Source organism: Tenrec ecaudatus, chromosome 16, assembly GCF_050624435.1.
Source record: "Tenrec ecaudatus isolate mTenEca1 chromosome 16, mTenEca1.hap1, whole genome shotgun sequence".
Taxonomy (NCBI): domain Eukaryota; kingdom Metazoa; phylum Chordata; class Mammalia; order Afrosoricida; family Tenrecidae; genus Tenrec; species Tenrec ecaudatus.
In genome coordinates, this window is record NC_134545.1 from 108,140,325 (window position 1) to 108,160,374 (window position 20,050).

The 20,050-nt window shown below is 51.7% G+C and overlaps 1 protein-coding gene across 2 annotated transcripts in view; it reads right to left on the minus strand.

Moving 5' to 3' along the window:
- Window positions 1–20,050, minus strand: part of ADAM12 (ADAM metallopeptidase domain 12) — a 281,165-nt gene that overhangs the window by 239,913 nt on the left and 21,202 nt on the right. For both annotated transcript variants that reach the window (XM_075534458.1, XM_075534459.1), the window contains exon 2: window positions 3,658–3,794. In XM_075534458.1, coding sequence (XP_075390573.1) covers window positions 3,658–3,794 — 137 coding nt within the window. The remainder of the gene's footprint in view (window positions 1–3,657; window positions 3,795–20,050) is intronic.

Sequence of the window (20,050 nt, forward strand, 5' to 3'; positions counted from 1 at the left end):
GTGGCTGCTCTCATAACGGCGTACAAGGGTTCGTCCTTGGCAATGACGGTGGGTGCAGGCCGAGAGGCACATTCCATCTGCTGTCACAGCGGCGCCATGATATGCACCCAACACAACCACAACAGCATGGCCTTGTTTCAGGAAGATCACTTTGACAAGGTTCTCAGAGGGAAACCAGAGGGGACACGGGCTTTCAGGTCACCTCTCTCTATTCCCCACCAAAGGCCCCTAGGTGGTGGCATTCCTAACTAGCCACAGGCTCCTCAAATCCCAGCTCCTGGGTCCTGGCTTTCTGAGGGACAGCAGGGAGAACCCGTGCTGTGAGGCTCGAAATGGTTGTGTCAACAAGGAATGCCCTGCACAGTTTCCAATGCCACACACAGCACGGGGAAGAACAAGCGGAGAGTCCTGGGCAGCATTTGGTTCAGCCAGACAGAGTATGTATCGGGCAGAGGAAGAGGATTCGTCTCACCAGGCTTGCTCTTCTTTTCAGGACGAGTGTGGTTTGCTTCCAGCCACTTCAACCAGGATCTCCTATGTGACCCCTTCAATCCGAACTGGCGCAAACTGCGACCCCCTTGGCTCCCACAGACTTGCAAGCAAGTTGGTCTAGTTCTCTGATTTCTCAGACCCGACACCGCAAGCTGCTGTGCATCCTCAGACACTCGCTCTTCACGAGCCAGCCCCTTGCAACCGATTGAGAAAGGTCGTTGCTTACCACTTCAGTCTAGGCCAGTGGTTCTCAACCTTCCCAAAGCCATGACCCTTTAATACAGTTCCACTCGTCAAAGGGTCGCTTGACTCCCAAAAGGGTCGACCCCTGTCAAAGGGTCGCTTGACTCCCAAAAGGGTCGACCCCTGTCAAAGGGTCGCTTGACTCCCAAAAGGGTCGCGATCCCCAGGTTGAGAACCGCTGGTCTATGTGCAATGACTTATAGCATGTGGCTTTTCTAGAAAAGTCTCGAACTCCTAACCAATGACGTCTTCCTGCCTGGGTCTGGGTAAGAGGGTGTAGGAGCCACTGACAGGATTGATGCACCCGTGAGTAACGGTGAGCAGGATTCCATGGAATGCCATTCTGCTGGGTATCAAATGAGCCCTCTGAGAAGCAGCATGGGAGACGCCCACTGCCGGTGATAGTCAACAGTAGAACATGCCATTTGGATCCCTAGATCCCTGCACAGTGAACCTCCCGAATCCAGACGACAGCTGTGATATCAGAGGAGCAGCCGCTGAACCAAAAGCCAGAACGTGAGACAGAGTGGGGGACTTCCCAGGCCACGGGGCAAGTAAAGCTGAGTGCCTCCGGGCAGCGGGCTGGCTTATGGAGTGGGGTGCCCCTGGGCACTTAATTGGGAAGTCGGCCTTGCTGACCCACGGAGCTTGAGAGGAATGCCTTTCCCTTTGGACGTGTATTAGCAGACCTGAGAGAACTCTGTAATGTGTCTGGACTGAGCAAATGCTCCATGAACATCTCTCACTTCCATTGCAGTCTCTTAAATCCCTTCGTCAACTCTTTAATCGTGAGTTCTGTGTGGCCACAAGGGAATCCACCGCTGAGGCAGAAATGTAGAGTGCGGTTTTGAGACAGAACACGTGGTCTTTCGTGGCCAAAATATCCCAAAGCTACCCTGTTGCTGGAATGTCAACATTTTGACTCAAGAGACCCCAATAAGATAGAGCCGTGGTAGTTTGGTGGGTTCTGCGTTGGGCCTAACTACAAGGTCAGCAGTTGGAAACCACTAGCCGCTCTCTGGGAGAAAGAGGAGGCCATCTAGTGTCATAAAAATATCCACAGTCCCGGAAACCTACCAGGCAGTTCTACCCTGTCCGAGAGGGTCACTATGAGTCGGCATGGGTGACAGTGAGAGCCTGAGACCGGCCCTCAGCATTTCCCAGGCAGTAGGCTTTATGGAAATGGATAGCTTCCTTCTTCCTCGCACAGAGGGGAGGGAGACTCAAGCCACGGGCATTCCGGAGAGCAGTGTTCTAGGGCCCTGTCTTCTTGGTTAGTCCCTCATAAGACTTGCTGTTTCTTTCTGGACACCCATCGCTATCTGTACTGGGGCTGCCGCACTTCTTTCTCTAGAATGGCGGTGGTAGCAGGACAGAGAGCTCATCTCTACCTTTCTGGGCCGGAACCCCTGTCCCGGCACACAGACGTTCAGTTCAAGAAGGAAGCCAGGTGGCAGGGAAGCACACAGGACATCAGACAGAAGACCTCGGACGGAGGAAACACGTTCTCTACATCAGGGAGAGGCTCCGCGGTGCAGTTCGAACTGCGAACTTGACTGCTATGCTTGATGACCAGGCTACAGGAACACACTGACACCATGCATGAGCCAGTGCCGGATGTCCACGGTACACGTACCGTCAGCCCCGAGAGAACGCCCGTAAACCTGGATCATACATTCGGATGCACCCTTGTCTACACAAGGCCTCATGGTTTCTAGCCAAATAGAGGTCCATACTGTAATTGTGAAGCCAAGTGCTGATTCCAGAATCCAGGTGCTGAGATGAGCCCTATGACCTTACAGTGAGAAATGCGCTTCCCTAGCCTGCTTTGGTCCCTATTCCGAAATAATATCGGTCGTTACGTGTTCTTGTAGTACATATAACTACCAGTCACATGGCTCTAATGTTGAAGGTATAATCCCAGGGACCTGGGACACCTATCAAAGCACAATGGCTTCTCCTGGTTTTCTACAAAGATGGTTCAAGTGACCCATGACCCCATAGCTAAGAAACTTGGCCATCAGATGTTCCTGCTTGCTTCCGCACAACTCCTTACAATGCTGGCTGGTGGTTTCAAGTGGCTGACTTTGTAGGTTCGCAGCCCCTGGTAACCATGTCATCACCAGAAAGAACTTTGTGATGTGTCCGGACTGAACAACTGCACCCGGAACAAACTTAAATCCCCCAATAAACTTTGCAATCAGGAAGCCTGCCTAAATTCACAATAAGAGATCATAAGATCATTATTCACCTGGTGGTGATCGACTGAAACCCTCCCAGCAAGCTAGAGAGAGGGTATTGTGCAATCGCAGGTGTTTTCAAAAACCTCAGCTCTCGGTTCAGAAAAACGCTCAATGATGCATGCTACACATCACAGGGCAAAGTCGCCTGAACAAACTTTCCAAAGAGGGTAACATCCCTTCCCAATTGTTCCCCCAAGATCTGATATGTGAGTCTGGTTGGCTGGGTCAACAGAGAAAACAGCACCACCACTTCAGTTGTTTCTCTAGTTCTCAGATGTCACAAAGCTCCAAGCAAACATCCACGTCAGCCAGCTTCAAAACCCAGTGCAAGAGTTTATAAACGTGCACAAAACCAGAGGGCGATCAATAAAAACCGAAATGGTAATGCAATACACATGGCTTTGGGGAAAACAGAAAACAAAACCTGGATCTCCATCAAAATAAAGAAGTTGTCTACCTGGGGAATGTAACCACACTTGTGTGGGGAGAAATCATTTTCGGTACATGCAAACGATCAGAATGGGTTGGTCTTTTGTCTCGTGAAAGCACAGAATGGAGGCTGCAGAAAGATCGAAGGCTGCATTCAAACGGGTGAAGATGAAACAATGAACAGGTCTGAACTCAGCCTTGCGATTGGCAACCATCAGCAGTCTTAAATGGAGAAGAGGACAAGTCTGACCTTTAGCTCCACATCCTTGATGGGGTTCCAGAAGCTTCCGTTCCAAAGAGAGACGCTGGCAACTTCATAAGCTTCTCCCTGGACTCTGCTGGGGTTCGGCAGCTCGGAAGGTGGCGATTTACTTCCCACGCTCAGCCCTGCATCAAAAGGAAAAGAGTCCGGTTTTTATTATTATTTTCTGGTGGGTAAGAATTCAGTGTCGAAAGCTTATTACAGAAATGACTCAGTGAAATGCTTTAGGAGCCAAATAAGCCCAAGGAAACACAATAATGCATTAAATCACGAGAAGTGTTAAAACTGATTAATTATCTTCGATTTAGTCATAAAAAATTTGTAACATAAAGAGGAAAAAAAAAAGTCCCCCACCCCCATCTGCTTCAGACTTAACAGCCTTTGCTGAGTTATTCTTGCCAAGGTAGATAATTCAGTTCCTCAACGAGCAACCAAAAAATGCCTGAAGAGCGAGTTCTTAAAATGATGAATGGCGGCTGTACTTCAGGTGCAGCTCTCCATTAAAAGTCTTGGGGCTTTACTGTCTTAAGCCGAAATCCATTTCCTTAAGTCCCCATGAACCCGTTAAGCAACGCCAATCCTCCCCTCTGTACTGACGGAGTCTAATTTTATCCGCACTTCAGTAAGTGATTCTACAGACAAAATTAATTTGTCAGTTCAGACTGATGAGACCGGCTTATATTAAAAAAAAAAGTTACGGCATTCAATAAAGCCTTAACTCTATGATCTCCTTTCTTGGGGGTTTGCTTGTCAAGCCAGAGAAATCAACCCAAGTTCAAGGTTCAAGGGAGCCAGTTTGTCCACAAGCCTGAGGAGGGGACAACTAACTTCATCCTCGAGTGTTCCCCTCTGCAGGGGGTCACGTGCCCACTGCTCCCTGGGGCGACCACCCTATACCCTTCAAAGTCAAGGATGGTTCCCACATGGTGTTCGCATTTCTTCAGTCAGGACCCATGATCTTCAGACTTGAGTCATAAGGGCTGGTTTTAGGTTACTAAAAAGTTCACATTTATTGGGCACAAATGGTACTGAAATTTTAATCCTAGACATTTTACCGTTCCCCAAATGCCTTTAAATCCACACCATTTTATCATTCTCGGTGTGGACGTCTGCCGTTATATTCAGGCTACAAAAGGATTAAGACTTGAGCATTCACCGTCTGGCACTACCTCTCTGAAGGGTCTCAAGCGAGTCACAAAGCCATTAACCCTCCTCTTCTACCCCCATCCCAACCCCCACGCACACACATCCTCTGCAGTGGAGGACCAAGGAAACGAAGGATCAGGGAGGGGCATGGTGGGTGGCAGAGGCAGTGAGCTGGGCCACTCCGCAGGTCAGCATCAGGACCACCTCCACCTCCGCCCTGGGTCAGCTATAATCCTCAGCCCAGTTGTTTGCCCAAGTGTCCGTCCATCCATCCATCCATCCATCCATCCATCCATCCATCAGCCCTCCATTCTCCAGCAGTCCACATTGGAGGGGGACTGTATAGGTGCTCTGGGCCAGATGCCTTCCGCTTAGACAGCCTCTTCTTCCTGCCTTGGCCAGTCCCCCTAACACTTCCAGAGGACACCTCCTGGAGCCAGCTCCTTTTGTCCACACTGCTTGCTGACCCCTGCCCTGGAAAAGTCTGCTCACCTAGGTCCCATGTGCTTCAAGTGAGAGAGAGTCACAGAAGAGGCTGCCCTGGCGACTCACAGCCTCACTGAGGGAGGAAGGGGTGGGAGACACCCCTCTGAGAGAGCAGCAAGCACATGGCAGGTCTCCGCAGGGTGATGGGGACACTGGGCAGCCCTTGTACCTCTCCTGTGGCTCCAAGGGGCTTCCTTCCACAGGGAGGGAGTGGGATGAGGGCTGTTTACTTTGGGGATTACAATCAATGACAAGACACAAGATGTGTTCGGATTGGAGAAAGGAAAACCGATCTGCTCTGTAAGCCTCCCCCCAGCTCACAAGTGAAAAACAGAAGTGGATGCCCAGTGGAATCCACCAGCACAGCGGGAGGAACGGTGGGAGAGTGGCTGGAAGGGACTCTTGATGGGGCTCAGCAGGCAGCTAGGCGGGGAGGGGCTGGTGGGGACTGGAGCCATTTTGAGAGAGGAGGTCTTTGCTGGTGACCCAGAGCCGAGGGAGAAGATGAGCCGAGTACAAGCACTTCCCTTTTCCAGAAAAGCGAGGCAGCCAAAGAGGTCCTGTAACATGTGTCATGCAGCTACCCTGTGGCCCCACATCTTGGCAGAGAGTTGCCCAAGTGGCAGCACCAGGCTTCATCACCGCCTCCACTTTGCCAAGACTGGGGCACGGCTCTCCATCTGGGCCCGAGGTGCAAGTCGCACGTTGCCCTGAACAGAAGCAAATTCAGTTCTGATGCGGCCACAGAGCACCCGCAGAGCCAAACCACTCAATTAACTGCCCTTGGTTTACAAGGGAGCTGGCCGGCCTCTCAAATCGGATTAGCAGGGCTTTGAAACACCTGCTACGAAGGAGTGAACACCCGAAATGCACCTGACCTCTGCCCTCCACCACAGAAAGCCTTGCCAAGCCCCAAGCATTACCGGGGGTGTTATTACAAGCTCCCCCAAAGCGGGGAACCCGGTTCTGGAGCAAACTGCGAAAGCACATTCACTTCTTCACGAATGGCCCAGGCTGAGTGACTGCGAGCTGCGTCTGGCAGGTCTGCGAGCCAAGCCTCCAACACAAGTGAATTGCTAAATGGAGTAAAAAACCCAAACCAACCCCCCTGCCAGCGGGTCCATTCTGACTCCCAGCGAGCCTGTGGGACAGGGTGGAAATGCCTAAGGATTTCTGAGACTGTCCCTCTTGACTGGAACAGAAAGCCTCAGCTGTCCTCCACTCTGGTCTCTGCTGGCTTTGAACTCCCAGCCTTTGGGTTTGCAGCGCTAGGAGCAACCACTAAACCAGCAGGACTTGAGACATTGAGGCGTTAATGAATTCAATTGTCCAAGGGGCTAGAGTTACAGTAAGTGGCAGAAAAGTTCTTAAAAACATTTAACATGGCTTCATTCCGGTTTATTCTGGTTCACCCTTGTATTCTGAATCTGAGTCTACATGTTAACGAGCTCTTACACACAAAAATCACCGGAGATTGAAGAATCACCTGGGGGTCTGCTTAAAATGCAGATTCTGACCCAGTGCACCTGGGCGCTGTGTCAGCTAGCCAGGGGTCCTATAACCAAGGCCACTCGGCATTGGAACAAGGCAGTCTGCTTCCATACAGACTGACGGTTTCAGAAACCCCAAGGGGGCAGTTCTGCTCTGCCCTAGAGGGTCATTAGCAGCCAGAATCAACCCCACGGCAGAGGGTGTATGTGAATTGAGTGAGAATGCCCAGCAGAGCATCGAACCAGAGGGAGCCAAGCCCTCTATAACAGCGGTTCTCAACCTGTGGGTTGAGACCCCTTTGGGGGTCGAATGACACTTTCACAGGGGTGGCCTTATGCATAACAGTAGCAAAATTACAGTGATGAAGTAGCAACGAAAAGAATGTTATGGTGGGGGGGGGCGGTTCACCACAGCATAAGGACCTGTACTAACAGACCGCGGCATGAGGAAGGCGGAGCACCACTGCACAACGTTCCTGGTGAACTCAGTGTTGTATAGGCCTCGGCACCCTGCAGAAGCGGGGTGATGGGGGAGGGCAGGAGGGCTCTGCATGCTCATGGCCTCCGACACAGAGGGAAAGCGTCTTGTTGAGTGGACCAGCTGTGTCTAAGCAGGTGGGCCCCTGGCTGAACCTGTAGGGTGGCTTGACCAGTCGGTGGGGGGTGGGGGACAGCAGATCCACAAGGAAGAGGACATGCCTGGCCGTGTGTTCCCTTAAGGTTACAGCCTAGGAACCCCTCCTGTAGTCCTGTCCTACAGGGGTGCTGGGAGCTGGAAGGGACCTCCTGGCAGACAACCACCACCCACATTGGCGGTTCAGTGATAGGACTGCCGCCCCTCCTTCCAGACCCAACCCACTCAAACCCGCCGTCATTGAGTTCATGCCGACTCCCAGGGAGCCCCCCTAGGACAAGGTAGAACTGCCCCCCATGGGTTTCTAAGAGCGTAACCGTTTCCTGGGAGCAGAAAGCCCTGTCTTTCTCCCAAGGAGAAGTGGGTGGTTATTCTAATAGCCCAATGTATTACCTACCATCAGGGCTCAGGTTTAATTCCTACCCAATCTAGCCAGCCAGTCATCACTGGAAATGGGCCTGTTACCATGCTGCGGACCAAGCTTCCGCAGAGCTTCCAGACAAAGATGGGCCAGGAAGCGGGCAATGGAAACTCATGGACCACAATGGTCCCATTGCCGCCAGGGACAGGGCGGTATCTCCTGCTGTGCTTGGGCCGCCAGGAGTTGGGGTTGCGGTGAGTCGGGACCAACTCACAGCAGCCACCATCTGCCCAGAGCAGAGCCTCCCGGTTGCAAAGCCAGCTCAGGCTGCATTGGCCAAAGCCAATAACAGCCTTCTCTCTTGGACCCTGATAGCAGCAGGGGACAAAGCCACTTAGCCTCCTGAAAACAGACTATCCAACCCCCACCATCTCCCTTGTCACCCACACATTTCCTTCGCTCGATCCACGAGCAGCTCTTTCTGGGCTGATTTTCACCCCTTCCAAGAAGCTTCCATTTCTAAACATCCCAAGGAGAGTTGAGGGGCACGTCTTGCCACCACTGGGAGGACACCCTGCGACCTCTCGGCGCGACCGAGTAAGTGCGCTATTTGCTGAGCTCGATCTTGGTGAGCCATGAGCGCACCGTAGCGACGCCATCTCTTGGCTTTTTAATTGGCCTCACATTACCACCCCGGCTCCCCTGGCAGTGAACTGTGGGCACAGTGCCATCTCTTATGAGCGTTGCTTATGTATTTATACAGATATTTCTTTGCGATGATGCAAATAAAATTTTTATTTGCGCTGCATGGATAGAATAAATTATACACAGCTGTGAGATAGAGCATATTTTATGGAAGCTATCTTGTTGACAAACCATAAAAGCACGCCTTGAGCAATGTGTGCATCAATGCCCCAGAAGCCCAGGGTAAAGGACGCTCTTATAAGGCAGCCAGTGTGTGGGCTACTCTGTTGTGGTGGTGTCTTCCCAGAACACGGGGCACCCACCAAACAGCCCAGTACCAAACGAAACGGTGGATAACTCCTGTTGGGAAGGAGCGGCGAAGCTTTTCTGTCGTTGGGGAAATCTGATTTAATGGCCTTAGAGTGGAATGGAGTGTATTAGACAAGTCCGTTTCTGTCTAGATTCAATGGCCTTAGAGTGGAATAGAGTGGAATAGAGTGTACTAGACAAGTCCGTTTGTCTTCTGTAATGATCTGCACTGCCTTCCCACATAGGCATGTGTACATGCATGCATGTAACGTGTCTGCTGGATTCGCCTCGCTGCCATCTTCAGACCAAGGCCGATTAAGAGTGATGCTATCAACAACTCCACAGGCGAGAAGTTTCGCAATGATGACTTTAAAGGTGAGATAGGTCAGCTGAGAAGACCCCCTCAAATGCAACTCTGTACCCCACCATCATCGCCAGCAGGCCACCCAGAGCCTGCCTGCCTGTGCCAGGCCTACTCCAGGCCACCCTTTCTCAGCTGGCTGACAATCTGTCCCACCCTGCCACGCAGCTCCAGGCTTCACCTCCCCCAGAGATGGGGGCGGCCAGGCCAGCTCCGAGATACCTGGCACGAACATCCTGGAGCCACAGGACCAAGCGTCGGTTCCACCTCCTCCTGGGCCTATGGCCCTTGCCACAAATCTGCATCCAAGGCTCTCTCCTCCATGAAGCAGGAAACACATTCTCCCCAACCCTATTTGTACTGGGTAAGGAAGCTCCCGGAAGCCGGTGCAGAAAAGGGCCTTCATAAAGCTTAGTGCCCATAACCCGTCCCAGGATATCAGAATCCACGTCTCCAGACTGTTTGTATAACCACTGGAGTGGAAAAATGGCAATCGCCTATCAAAAAAGACGAAACGCCAGGGTACGGATGTCTGCTAGTATCTACCTACGACCCTCAGGGGGCTGTAAAGAAAGCAAACCCCAGGACGATGACCCCAAAACTCACTGCCACGGAGCCAATTCCGACTCAGTGACTCTGGGAGAGAGCAGAGCTGTGTTTCCACGGTTTTAAATCTCTGCAGGGCAGAAAACCTCACCTGTCTTCTCGAGGCGCGGTGTATAACCCTGCTAGACCTTCAGAGCCCAGGGGAGGGTTTCTAGTCAAGGTCGAACTTACAGAGCAGGCACTCCAGCTTGAGAGGAACCACGACCACCACAGAGAGGAAACCGAGGAGGAAAAGCTCCTTCAGAGACACCAGGAACAGAAGTATCTATTTTTAAATTTTTTAATCTGGTGGGCAGAAAAAGGTTGAAATGGGCATTATGCACCCACAAAAAGCTCAGGGAAAGGGCTTCAGAAACACAAAGCATCTTCCATGGGCCCTGAGATCTGAGCCTTCAGGGACTAACTGGGCAGCCCTTGTGTTTCCTTCCAGGTAAGCAGGAAGTGATGCGCTCATGATGAATGAAAGTGCTTCCTGGGATCGGATTTATATCTGCAAGATTAACCAAGTTCCCCTAGCGGAAATCATGACTCAATTAGGTTCTCCTGCCTAGGGACTCTGAAGAACTGGACATCACAGGCTAGTCTGACAGGAGTAAGCCATGAGTGGAAACACTGGGCCTTCCTCAGTTGACCAAGGAGGTGATCTACGGAGCCTGGATACACCACGTGATGAAAACAACACACGGCCTGTCATCTCCCTCCCCAAAGCCTGTAACCCCACTCTCGTCTGGACAAACAGAACAGACACATTCTGGGAGCGGGGCATCCTACAGCAGCCACCTTCAGACAAGTCCCCCTCAAAGTCAGAGGCATCAATAACAGGGGACGTTGGAGACTCCTTCACAGCCAAGAGACCCTCAGCAGACAAACGGATGGTGGCATGAGATGGGACCCCAGGGCAGAAAGGACGTGAGGGGACAACTGAGGAATTCTGAAGACAGTGTGGCCTTTAGTTGATAAGAGTGATCTGCCACCATCAGCTTTACAATGCTCCCTGATCCCAAAGGCATTCACATTCCCCCCACCCCCCATTATGGTCAGAGGGTTTCTGCATGGTCTCCACAGAGATCAAGTCTAAATCCGAGATTTGTAAAAATGGCTTTGAGGTCTGGGAACAAAGAGAAATCAACAGGACTAGATCAAGACTGTGGGGTCCACGGGATAAGGTTTCCCAACAAAATCCTCCTGGGAGAGCCCACGCTGCTCTTGAAGAATTAGCAGGTGCGTGGTGGTGGTAGAAAAGAATGATTCTGCTCTGCTTTGAATGAACTTGACCCCACTAAGCCCCTTTGAAGGCCCAGAGCTTTTTGTTTAAGGGACTTAACCAGACTAAGGAACTCTGGTGGCCAAGCGGTTACAAGTTGGGCTGATGACCTCAAGGTCAGCAGTTAGAAACCACCAGCCACTCCGAGAAAAATGAGGCCTTCTACTCCAGGCAACAAGTTAGTCTCAGAAATCCACTGGGACGGTTCTGCTCTGGGCTCCGGGGCCCCTGGGAGTCAGGATCGACACGATGGCAGTTGGGCTGCGTTTTGGTTTTGAACAGACTAAGACACGTGCGTGACTTCGAGGGCTTGTCTGCAGACATCCACTGACCAGACACACCCTGGGACACACCCTGGCCGCAGTCCTTTCTTGACCCCTGTAGGTGGACATCAACATTCCCTGACGCTCACAGTGTGTGTGCTCAGCTACCATGCACCACAAAGCCCCGGCCAGGAGGTCAGTGAGGTCAGTGAGCTCAGGAAGGAAGGAACACACATAAAGCCATTGCATTGAGCTTCTGTCATCGGGATCCATCTTGGGACAAAAAAATACACCCAAGTGTCCTTGCCGGGGGGTTTGAGTGTTGGGGCTAAGCCTTCATGATGTGTCTCTCCTCTCTATTGGTATATATTTCTAATTTCTCTATAATCAAGCACATGCTCCTTTCAAGCTGGGAAAAGAACACAGACTTAAAATCAATCACTTGGGCTGGTGATGACAAACCAACTAACCGAATGGATTACTTTCTAACCAGCGCTGCTGGCATCAAAGACCGTCGGCCTTGGGCAAACCAGAGGACAGAGCCCATTTGGAAGTAAAAGCAATCAAGTATTATGGAACAATTACAATCCTAAAAAGATGTTTTATATGTCATTTTGAAATTCAAAGAAAAGCTAGTTATAGCTTCCCATAAATGTTCCAAATGAATCCATACTCCAAGCACAAGTGTTTACTGCATATAAACAGAACTTTTTTCCTCTTTAAGTCCAAAGTGCCTCCCATCTGTGGAGAGCAAAATCATTTACAACATGAACTGAGGATTTTTCTACCCATTGGCTCATATGGATCCCATTTCACAAATGGTGAGCCCGAACTACACGAGGATGGGTATTTTCCGAAGGTTGCCCCATAAAGGGCAGCCACCGGGGCGCAATCCAAGCCCCGTGGGTATCTCAGGCGTCCATCCACCTTGCCCCTCCTGGGGATAAAGACGTGCTGCGGAGTCCTGATACTTTTGGAGGAGGGGACAACTTGGCCACATCGTTTGCAAGAAATGACGTGGAGGAGACGTAACCCGTTCTAACATCCGCAGCCTAGCGGATTTTCGGAGGCCGGCAGCACCAGGGTAAGAGTAGGAACAAACCGATTCCATGTCCCATTGCAGCCCTAGTAGACAGAGCCACCATCAATTCTGCATCTAGCGACCCATGCCCACTGACTGGCGCCTCGCTCCAACATCCTTGCCGCAGCCTTGGGCATCGATGGCCATCTTCTGCTGAAACACATGCCCACTGCGGGGGTGCGAGCCTGCTCGACTACCGGGCTCCCTCTGCTCATCTTCCCACGACGAGTCCCTCTCATAAATTACCTATCTTCCCTCTCTACCTCTATTCCTGTGTGCTTTCAAGATATTTTTGAGCGCACGACGACCCCACAGGACTGGGTAGAACTTCCCCACCAGGGCTTCTGAGACTGTTCATCTTCATAGAAGCCAACAGCCATACCTTCCCCCACGCAGGCGAGGGGCACTTCTGAACACAGTGTTCAACCAGGACTCCTTATTCTCTTACCCTGTTGTCTCACAGCGTTCATGCGTGGTTAAGCCAGTACGGCCCACGTCCATATTTTCCCATCAGATCATCCCACCCAAGCTCAAACTACATTTGCATATCCACATTTTCACTTCAAAGATGGCCCACCGCCACCAGCTTACACTGGATGATCTTGGAAGCAAAGCTCCACCCGTCGGCCCAAGTCCAAAGCAGTGTTTTCCATCCCGCCCATCTTGATGATGCCACACGGCCTTCAATGACAGCTCCCGGTTGCAGGGCTGGGTGACGTCTTTGACAAGGTACCCTTTTCAACTCAGCTCGAAGAACCAGCTCCAATGGGGGTTCTGTGCATGTTTGCTCCCTTTAGTTTTCTCAACACTCTGCTTCTCCATGGACTCTGCTAGATGGCCTCATCGACGGCCCCCACCCCCATCCCATCTGCCAAGAGAAGGATATTCACAAAGAACCAAGATGTAACACAGGGGTTTTGAGCAAGGGGGTGCCAATATAAAAGTTCCAGGGCAGTGGAGCTGGTGTCATTGTGGTTACATGTTGGTGTCCTAAGCACAAGGCCGGCAGTTCAAAACCACCTCTGTTCCATAAGCAGAGGCTTTCTTCCTGTGCACAGTTAGTCTTAGAAACCCATAAGGTCAATTGTACGCTGACCAGCAAACTCCCACTGATCACTGGGAGTTGGAATTGACTCGATGGCAGTGAGCTTGGTTTGTTTGGTTTTTGGAGGGCAGTGGAGAGGTGAGTTCTAGTGACACAAAGTCGGTCAGGATGGCTACAGTGGCGAGAGCAGCGGTGTGGACAGGCGGTTGATCCAAGGACAGAAAGGAGACAGTCCGCGTCAGGGCATCTCTTCCGAGGCAGAGTTCGGGGCTTATCCCGAGTGCAGCAGGCAGCCAGTCCAGAGCCTGCGGGTGGGGGAGCCCAACTCATGTTGGAAACGGTTCTCTGCCCGATGACGAGTTGGGGAAGACTGGGAATAATGACCAGAGGAGAGCAGCAGAGAGCCCGATGGCCGTGCTAACCACCAGCTGCACACTCAATAAGCGTTTATTTCCCTAGTGGTGACCTTGAACAGAGGAACTACCACACACCAAGCTCCATCGGGATCCTTTACACGAGTAACTGGTTGGCACCCAACAAGACCTCTGAGAGACTCCAGCATGGAATGCAGTGCCATCGAATTGATCCCAGTTCCCCACAGCCCTGCTGGACAGGGCAGAACTCCCGAGGGTTTCTGTGACTCAGCCTCTAGAAGAGGAATCTCATCTTTCCCCCGAGGTGCAGCTGGTGGCTTTGAACCCTCAGGCAAGCAGGCCAGCACTGCACCCCTGAGCCACTAGGGCTCCTGAGCCCTTGGATACTTATCCTCAGGTAGCAAGTGATGCCAGGGCCCCAGGGGCACAACAGTGGCATGCTCGGCTGCCAATGGAAAGATCAGCTGTTCTGACACACCTGCTGTCTTCAAGGGAGCGAGAGTAGGCACGTTGCTCCCATGGAGATTTACTCATGGCCCTGGAGTCCATTCTGACCCAGTGACCCTACAGAACAGGGTGGAACTGCCCCGGTGGGTTTCCAAGACGAACTCATTCTAAGGGCAGAGCGCCACAGCTTTCTCCCGAACTGCTTGCCTTGGGGTTACCAGACTAACACAACCACCAAGCCATCGGAGATATGACAACAGCAGGGATCTCATGAGCCTACTGTCGCCGGTGGTTCCTGTGATGGCAATGACATGACAGGACCCAACAAGAGGAGGAAACGGAGAAGGTCCAGACACACAAGGCCCGCCCAGAAAGCCAAGGTCGCGTGCTCTTGGCTACACTTCATGATCCACACACAATCGCTCAGGCAGGGAGGTCTGGCTGTCACCTCTGCGCAGCGCCATCTTGTTCACCCTCCTGTTGCCACACCGGCCAACTTGACCTCTGCATTCTGCCTCCTCCATGTCCTTAGAATCTGTGGTCCCGAGACTGAAAAGGTCTTTTAATTCCCCCACCTACCCACAAACACACGCACATGTATACGCATACCCCTTGTCACTCAGGTTGCTGCCTGGGGATGACACCCTTAGCAAGGCTCCTTCACGAAGCCACCCTTCCAACTCCTGTCTCTGGGGTCCGTCCCCTTACTGGGTTCCTTCCAGTGGTACGAGCACCGACTGGCTTCATTTATACTAGAACCCCAGTACTCGACCACATCAGGACGACATAATTGCATTTCGACACAAAATACCAAGAAAATTTTGCATCAGAACTAGAACATCGGAATCTGCCCCCACACACACGACCTTTGTGAACAGGAGCAGTTCGTGTTTCGGTCACTCCGCATTAGTTGGCGTGTTAGCACACACTGTTTGAACCTTTGGGGATGTATTCCAAGTGTTTTGCTTTCGTTTTCTTAGTTTTTGTGGCTTTTTGTACTGTTTTTAGATAAAAAAACACAGGTTCTAAGTTTTTTTTTCAAAAAAAAAATCATAAGGAACTAGTTAACCATATTATCAATATTGCTGATGAAAATTTAGTAAACCCTTTTAGAAAACAGTTAAGGAAACGCCAACAGAAGACCACATTTGACAATTTTTTGTTTGTTTGTTTTGAGAAAGCCACGCAGGTCCTAGTGAAAAAAAGGCAAAGGAGGAAAAAAAAACACCTGAAAAGCAGCTACCAGTTGATTTTGTGGAAGGAGATTCCCCTTCCAAACAATGACTCTCTCCACACCTCCTCCCACATCTGTGTCCACAGGTCCGGATCCTCATCAGTCTCGAGGAATGGGCCATACTGTAGTTGTTAAAAACTTTTAATGTCTCTCATGTAAATTATATTACTTAACGCTGAACTAATTCATTTTGAAATTTCTGTGTGATGTTTTGGGTCAGGTTAGGGCAAAAACTTGGCGGTCGAGAACAGGCTCATCAGTTTTCAGGTATTTCTTATGGGAAAAATTGATTTGGAACACAACTGCATCGCATCTCGATGCTCCTAGAATGGATTAGCGTCGAGGTCCGGCTGTATTGATTCCTCTGTCTATACTGGCTCCTGACCATCCTGAGATGTGGGTCCTAAGAAGCCGCTGAGCCATGAGATGGACACAGCAGCTACAGCAATGGGCTCGAGACCAGAGCCATGCTTGGGAGGAAGGCGGAGGAAGGCACGGGGCTGGGCAGTGTTCCCTCTGTTAAACATGGCATTGCTGGGGGCTGGAACCACTTGGAAACACCTAGTAGACAGAGGCTGGGACAGTGCTAGTCAAAGGCGGCACTGCTGCAGCCTCGGGTACAGACGGGCGTTGGTTCAAGGGGTGAGGGGTACCCAACCCCAAATAGGGCGGGACTTTGCTGTGACCCTGCTGACATAGGGTGGGGTATGTGGAGGGGGGAAAGGGGTGTCTGGGTTTCCCCTAAGAGGCTCCCTTGGGGGGAGGGGTTGAGCTTGCCCAGCAACGTGAAGTTCCTCACAGATTGCTACACCCAAACCAAGCCCAGACAAGCTGCCTGTACGTCTAAGCCACAGTCCAATTCACTTAAGGGGGAAGAACTGCCAAGCTAATGAGTTCTCACCCGAGACATGGTGCGCATTCACCTCCCGGCAGGAATGATTCCTTGAGAAGCCAGATTCATCTCAGAACAGAGGATAGACACAGGACTTGACACGGTCATCCCCGGCACGCAAAGCCTACCATGCCATCCATGAGGGAGGGGCGAAACCCCAGCGCTGCCCAACCAGAAGTCGGTGGGCACAGGCCGACGATGGGAACGGGAAATGCAGCGCCTACAGAGGCTGTGAGGGTCAGAAGGCGAGCTCTGGAATGCTTACTCTCTGTAGGAAACCAAACCACCACATGGCACACGACCCTGCCAGGGCTGGCTTCCTGCCAGGCTCCTCACTGCATGAACTGTCCCCACAAGAGGCCTGGTTCTGCCCTCAGAGGGGATCAAGTCCAGTACAGAGGCATGAAAGGGGAAGCGCAGCCGGACGAGAAGGTGGCTAGGGTCCGGCCTGTGACTTGGGTGAAGAAGAAGGACGGCCAGGCCGCTCCCCCAGCTTGGCTTACAGGACACTGAAGCCAACAGTCGGGAGGGAAGAGGGGAGAGCTATGGATCCAACAGGACGCGTAGTGGAAGCAGTCCAAGTCCCTTTCTGCCTCTGTTCCAAGGCACCGTCACAGCAGTGGGTGGCAAGGACAGATGAAGCCTTCTCCATCTGTATCTCTCAGGACTGCCAAACCCCCAAAGCCTCCAGCTCCGAGGAATTCTCTGGGAGAGTCGCTCGCGATGAGAACAAGCCTCAAGGAGGGACCAAGCGCGGCGGGCTAGACAGAGCAAACACAAAAGAAGGGCGTTCCTCCCTGCCCAGGCTGAACTTGGGATCAACCAAGAGTCCATGTTGTTATGAGTGTAAGTATGTCCCACGTAAAGCAAAGGGGCGGTAAAAAAGAGGAAGACCGCCAACGAGATGGACAGTGCCCGCAGCAAGGGAACGGCAGTTAGGATGACAGAGGGACATTGCCTGGTAGGCGCCGCCCTAGAATAAATGACTGAAGTGTCTTCCCTCTGGGACTGTTGGCACTGCCCGAGCATCCTTCCTCCCCCTCCAAATGGTTGGCCAACCCTCCTGGGCCGTCACTGTAGCAAGAACTTCTGTAACCCTCTTCTCTTCTCCCTGTGTTCCAGCATGGACTGTCGGGAAGGGGAGATTTCCATGTTGTAAAGGAAGCAGAGGACTCTGAACATTGATTGAAACATGAGTTAGGAGCCCAGGGCCTTCCTCTCCGGGCAGCAGGCAGGCACATACTTGGCTTCAGTCGACGTAGCTGGGTTCAGATCCATTATCGTAGACCGACTGCAGCGGGCCTCTCGGGCAGGGGCCCCTCATAAACTTTGCTTTCTTTTAACGCATTTAAAAAGCAAATGATTTTGGTACTGTGGTCTGCTGCAGACATCCCTTGTAGTGAAGCCAGGATATGATTGGAGTACTGCAGAGCTCTTGAGGTATTACATCTGTATATGAACCATGTGTTAGAAAGATATAAATTCCGTCTTGAAATATTTGTGAGGCTGCCTTTGGCTTTCAATCCTTGCCAGACATACGCTCCAGTGACGGATGGACTCGTGTGGATCCTGGAATTAAACACTTTCTCGTCGGCAGACATGGTCTTCCCGCCGCCGCCGCGAGACACAAGTGGGAGATGAAGAGGATCCGGTTTCATTGGAGGGGCCGCTCCAGCGAGCGGGAGGGGTGCGTGGGTGGGTTGGGGGCAACGTGTCAGTGGGCTTATCTGGTCTCCAAACTGTGCCGAAGAAAACAGGGCCTTCCCCTGGGAGATGGGTAGAACATAAGGACCGTGAAGGCCGCCAAGTTCTCAGACCAGAACGCTTTTCTAAGAATTTATTGGTTTTTGTCCTGCTTGGGGCATTGCAGGCCTGGTGAGCTATTCAGGAAGATGAGGTGATGGGGGAGGGTTGCCAGACGGACTCCCTTTCAATCGGATTTCAGATGAACAACAAACCATGTTTCCCTGCGTGTCTTCAGTATCACCCCGTAGGACGCGTTGGTAGGTAGAGTACTCACAGAGCTCTCTGCTTCCTCCACAACACGGAAATCTCCCCTTCCGACATTCCATGGTGGAACACACGGGGAAGAAGGTTAGAGAAGGTCTTGCTACAGAGACAGCCCAGGAGGGCTTGGGCCCACCATCTGGAGGGAGAGGAAGGATGCTCCGGCCAATGCCAACAGTCCCAGGGGGGAGATGCTGAAACAATTTATTCTAGAATAGTAAGCCTAGTGTCAGGAAGGTAGACGTTGACTATGTCCCAAATATCCCTTTTCCTAATGGGCATGCCACTCCGTCTCTGATGCCAACCACCACCTTCTCCCCTTTAGTACAACATTCCCTCACAGCCGGGCTGCGCAGTCATGGCAATGACCACCCAGAACCCATCACGGGATGGAAAGGGGCTCCCTGGGGTGGGTGCTGGCCAGTCCCTAAGCCAAAATCTAGACGTGTATCCCCCCCTCTGGAGGACCCTGCTCCTTCCCGAGGCTGCGGAAACTGGGGAGATCAGGCCAAGCAGTCCAACAGAGAAGGGCAAACAAGACACAGGGTCCCAAGGATGCTCCACTCCTGGGGTCACCTCCCCCTTCCTGGTGGGATTCCATCCCGAGTGCACATGACATTGGCTCACCTGATCCCCAGCAGGACTCTACCCACTCACTACTGAATTGAAACGTACACTCACTGCCCTCCCTCACCTGCTCACCGTGAGCCCTTGGGGAAAGCCCTTGGGGAAAGCCCTTGGGGAAAGCCCTTGGGGAAAGCCCTTGGGGAAAGCCCTTGGGGAAAGCCCTTGGGGAAAGCCCTTGGGGAAAGCCCTTGGGCAGGAAGAACCAAACCGTGGCCACAAGAGGCAGAAGTCACTTACTACCCTGTGGGGAACAGGAGGCAATGGATGTGCTTGGCCATTCAGTCAATAGCAGCCCAACACTCCCACCATGGTGTTTGCCACTACTGTTCAAAGGCAGGAAAAGTTCGACCACTGCATTTCGCCAAATGCAGCCATGCTCCAGGAGGCCAAGTGGAGCCCCTCCATGTGATGGATTTTCAGATGGAAACAGAAAACATGAACAAGCGGCCATCTAACTCAGAAGCAAAAAAGCCCACATGGAAGAAGCATACCGGCCAGTGCGATCACGAGGTGCCAAAGGGACCAGGTATAAAGGCATCATGCGCAAAAAAAGATATATGTGTGTATATGTAGATATATGTGTGTATATATTTATGTGCATATATATATATATATATACACCATATTGAATGAAGGGGGAAGTGCAGAGTGGAGACCCAAGGCCCAAGTGTCGGCCAATGGAGATCCCCCCACAGAGGAAATAAACATTAGACAAGATTAATTCTTTATAGGCATCTGGATTAGCTACCTAGGAAACCTGAGTGAGTCAACCCAAGATTCACTATGACCAGCAAGCTGTGTCCATGAGCAGATTCATCCGGGAGTGAGTGCGAGTGTGTGCATGTAATCAATAGGAAAAGTTGAAGACTGAATCCTATTTCCAGTGACAAGTAATGAAAACCAGCTAGCAAAGAAAGCCACGCCTGGAAATTCCTCAGCAGCAAGTCGACTGGAGAGCTGCGCATTCGAAACTCAGGCTCGCACCGTTCCGTGCCATAATACATAACCAGCTCTGACTGATCAATGAGAGCAGACAGATTCTTCAATAGCAGGCTGACCCGAGCGCAGGA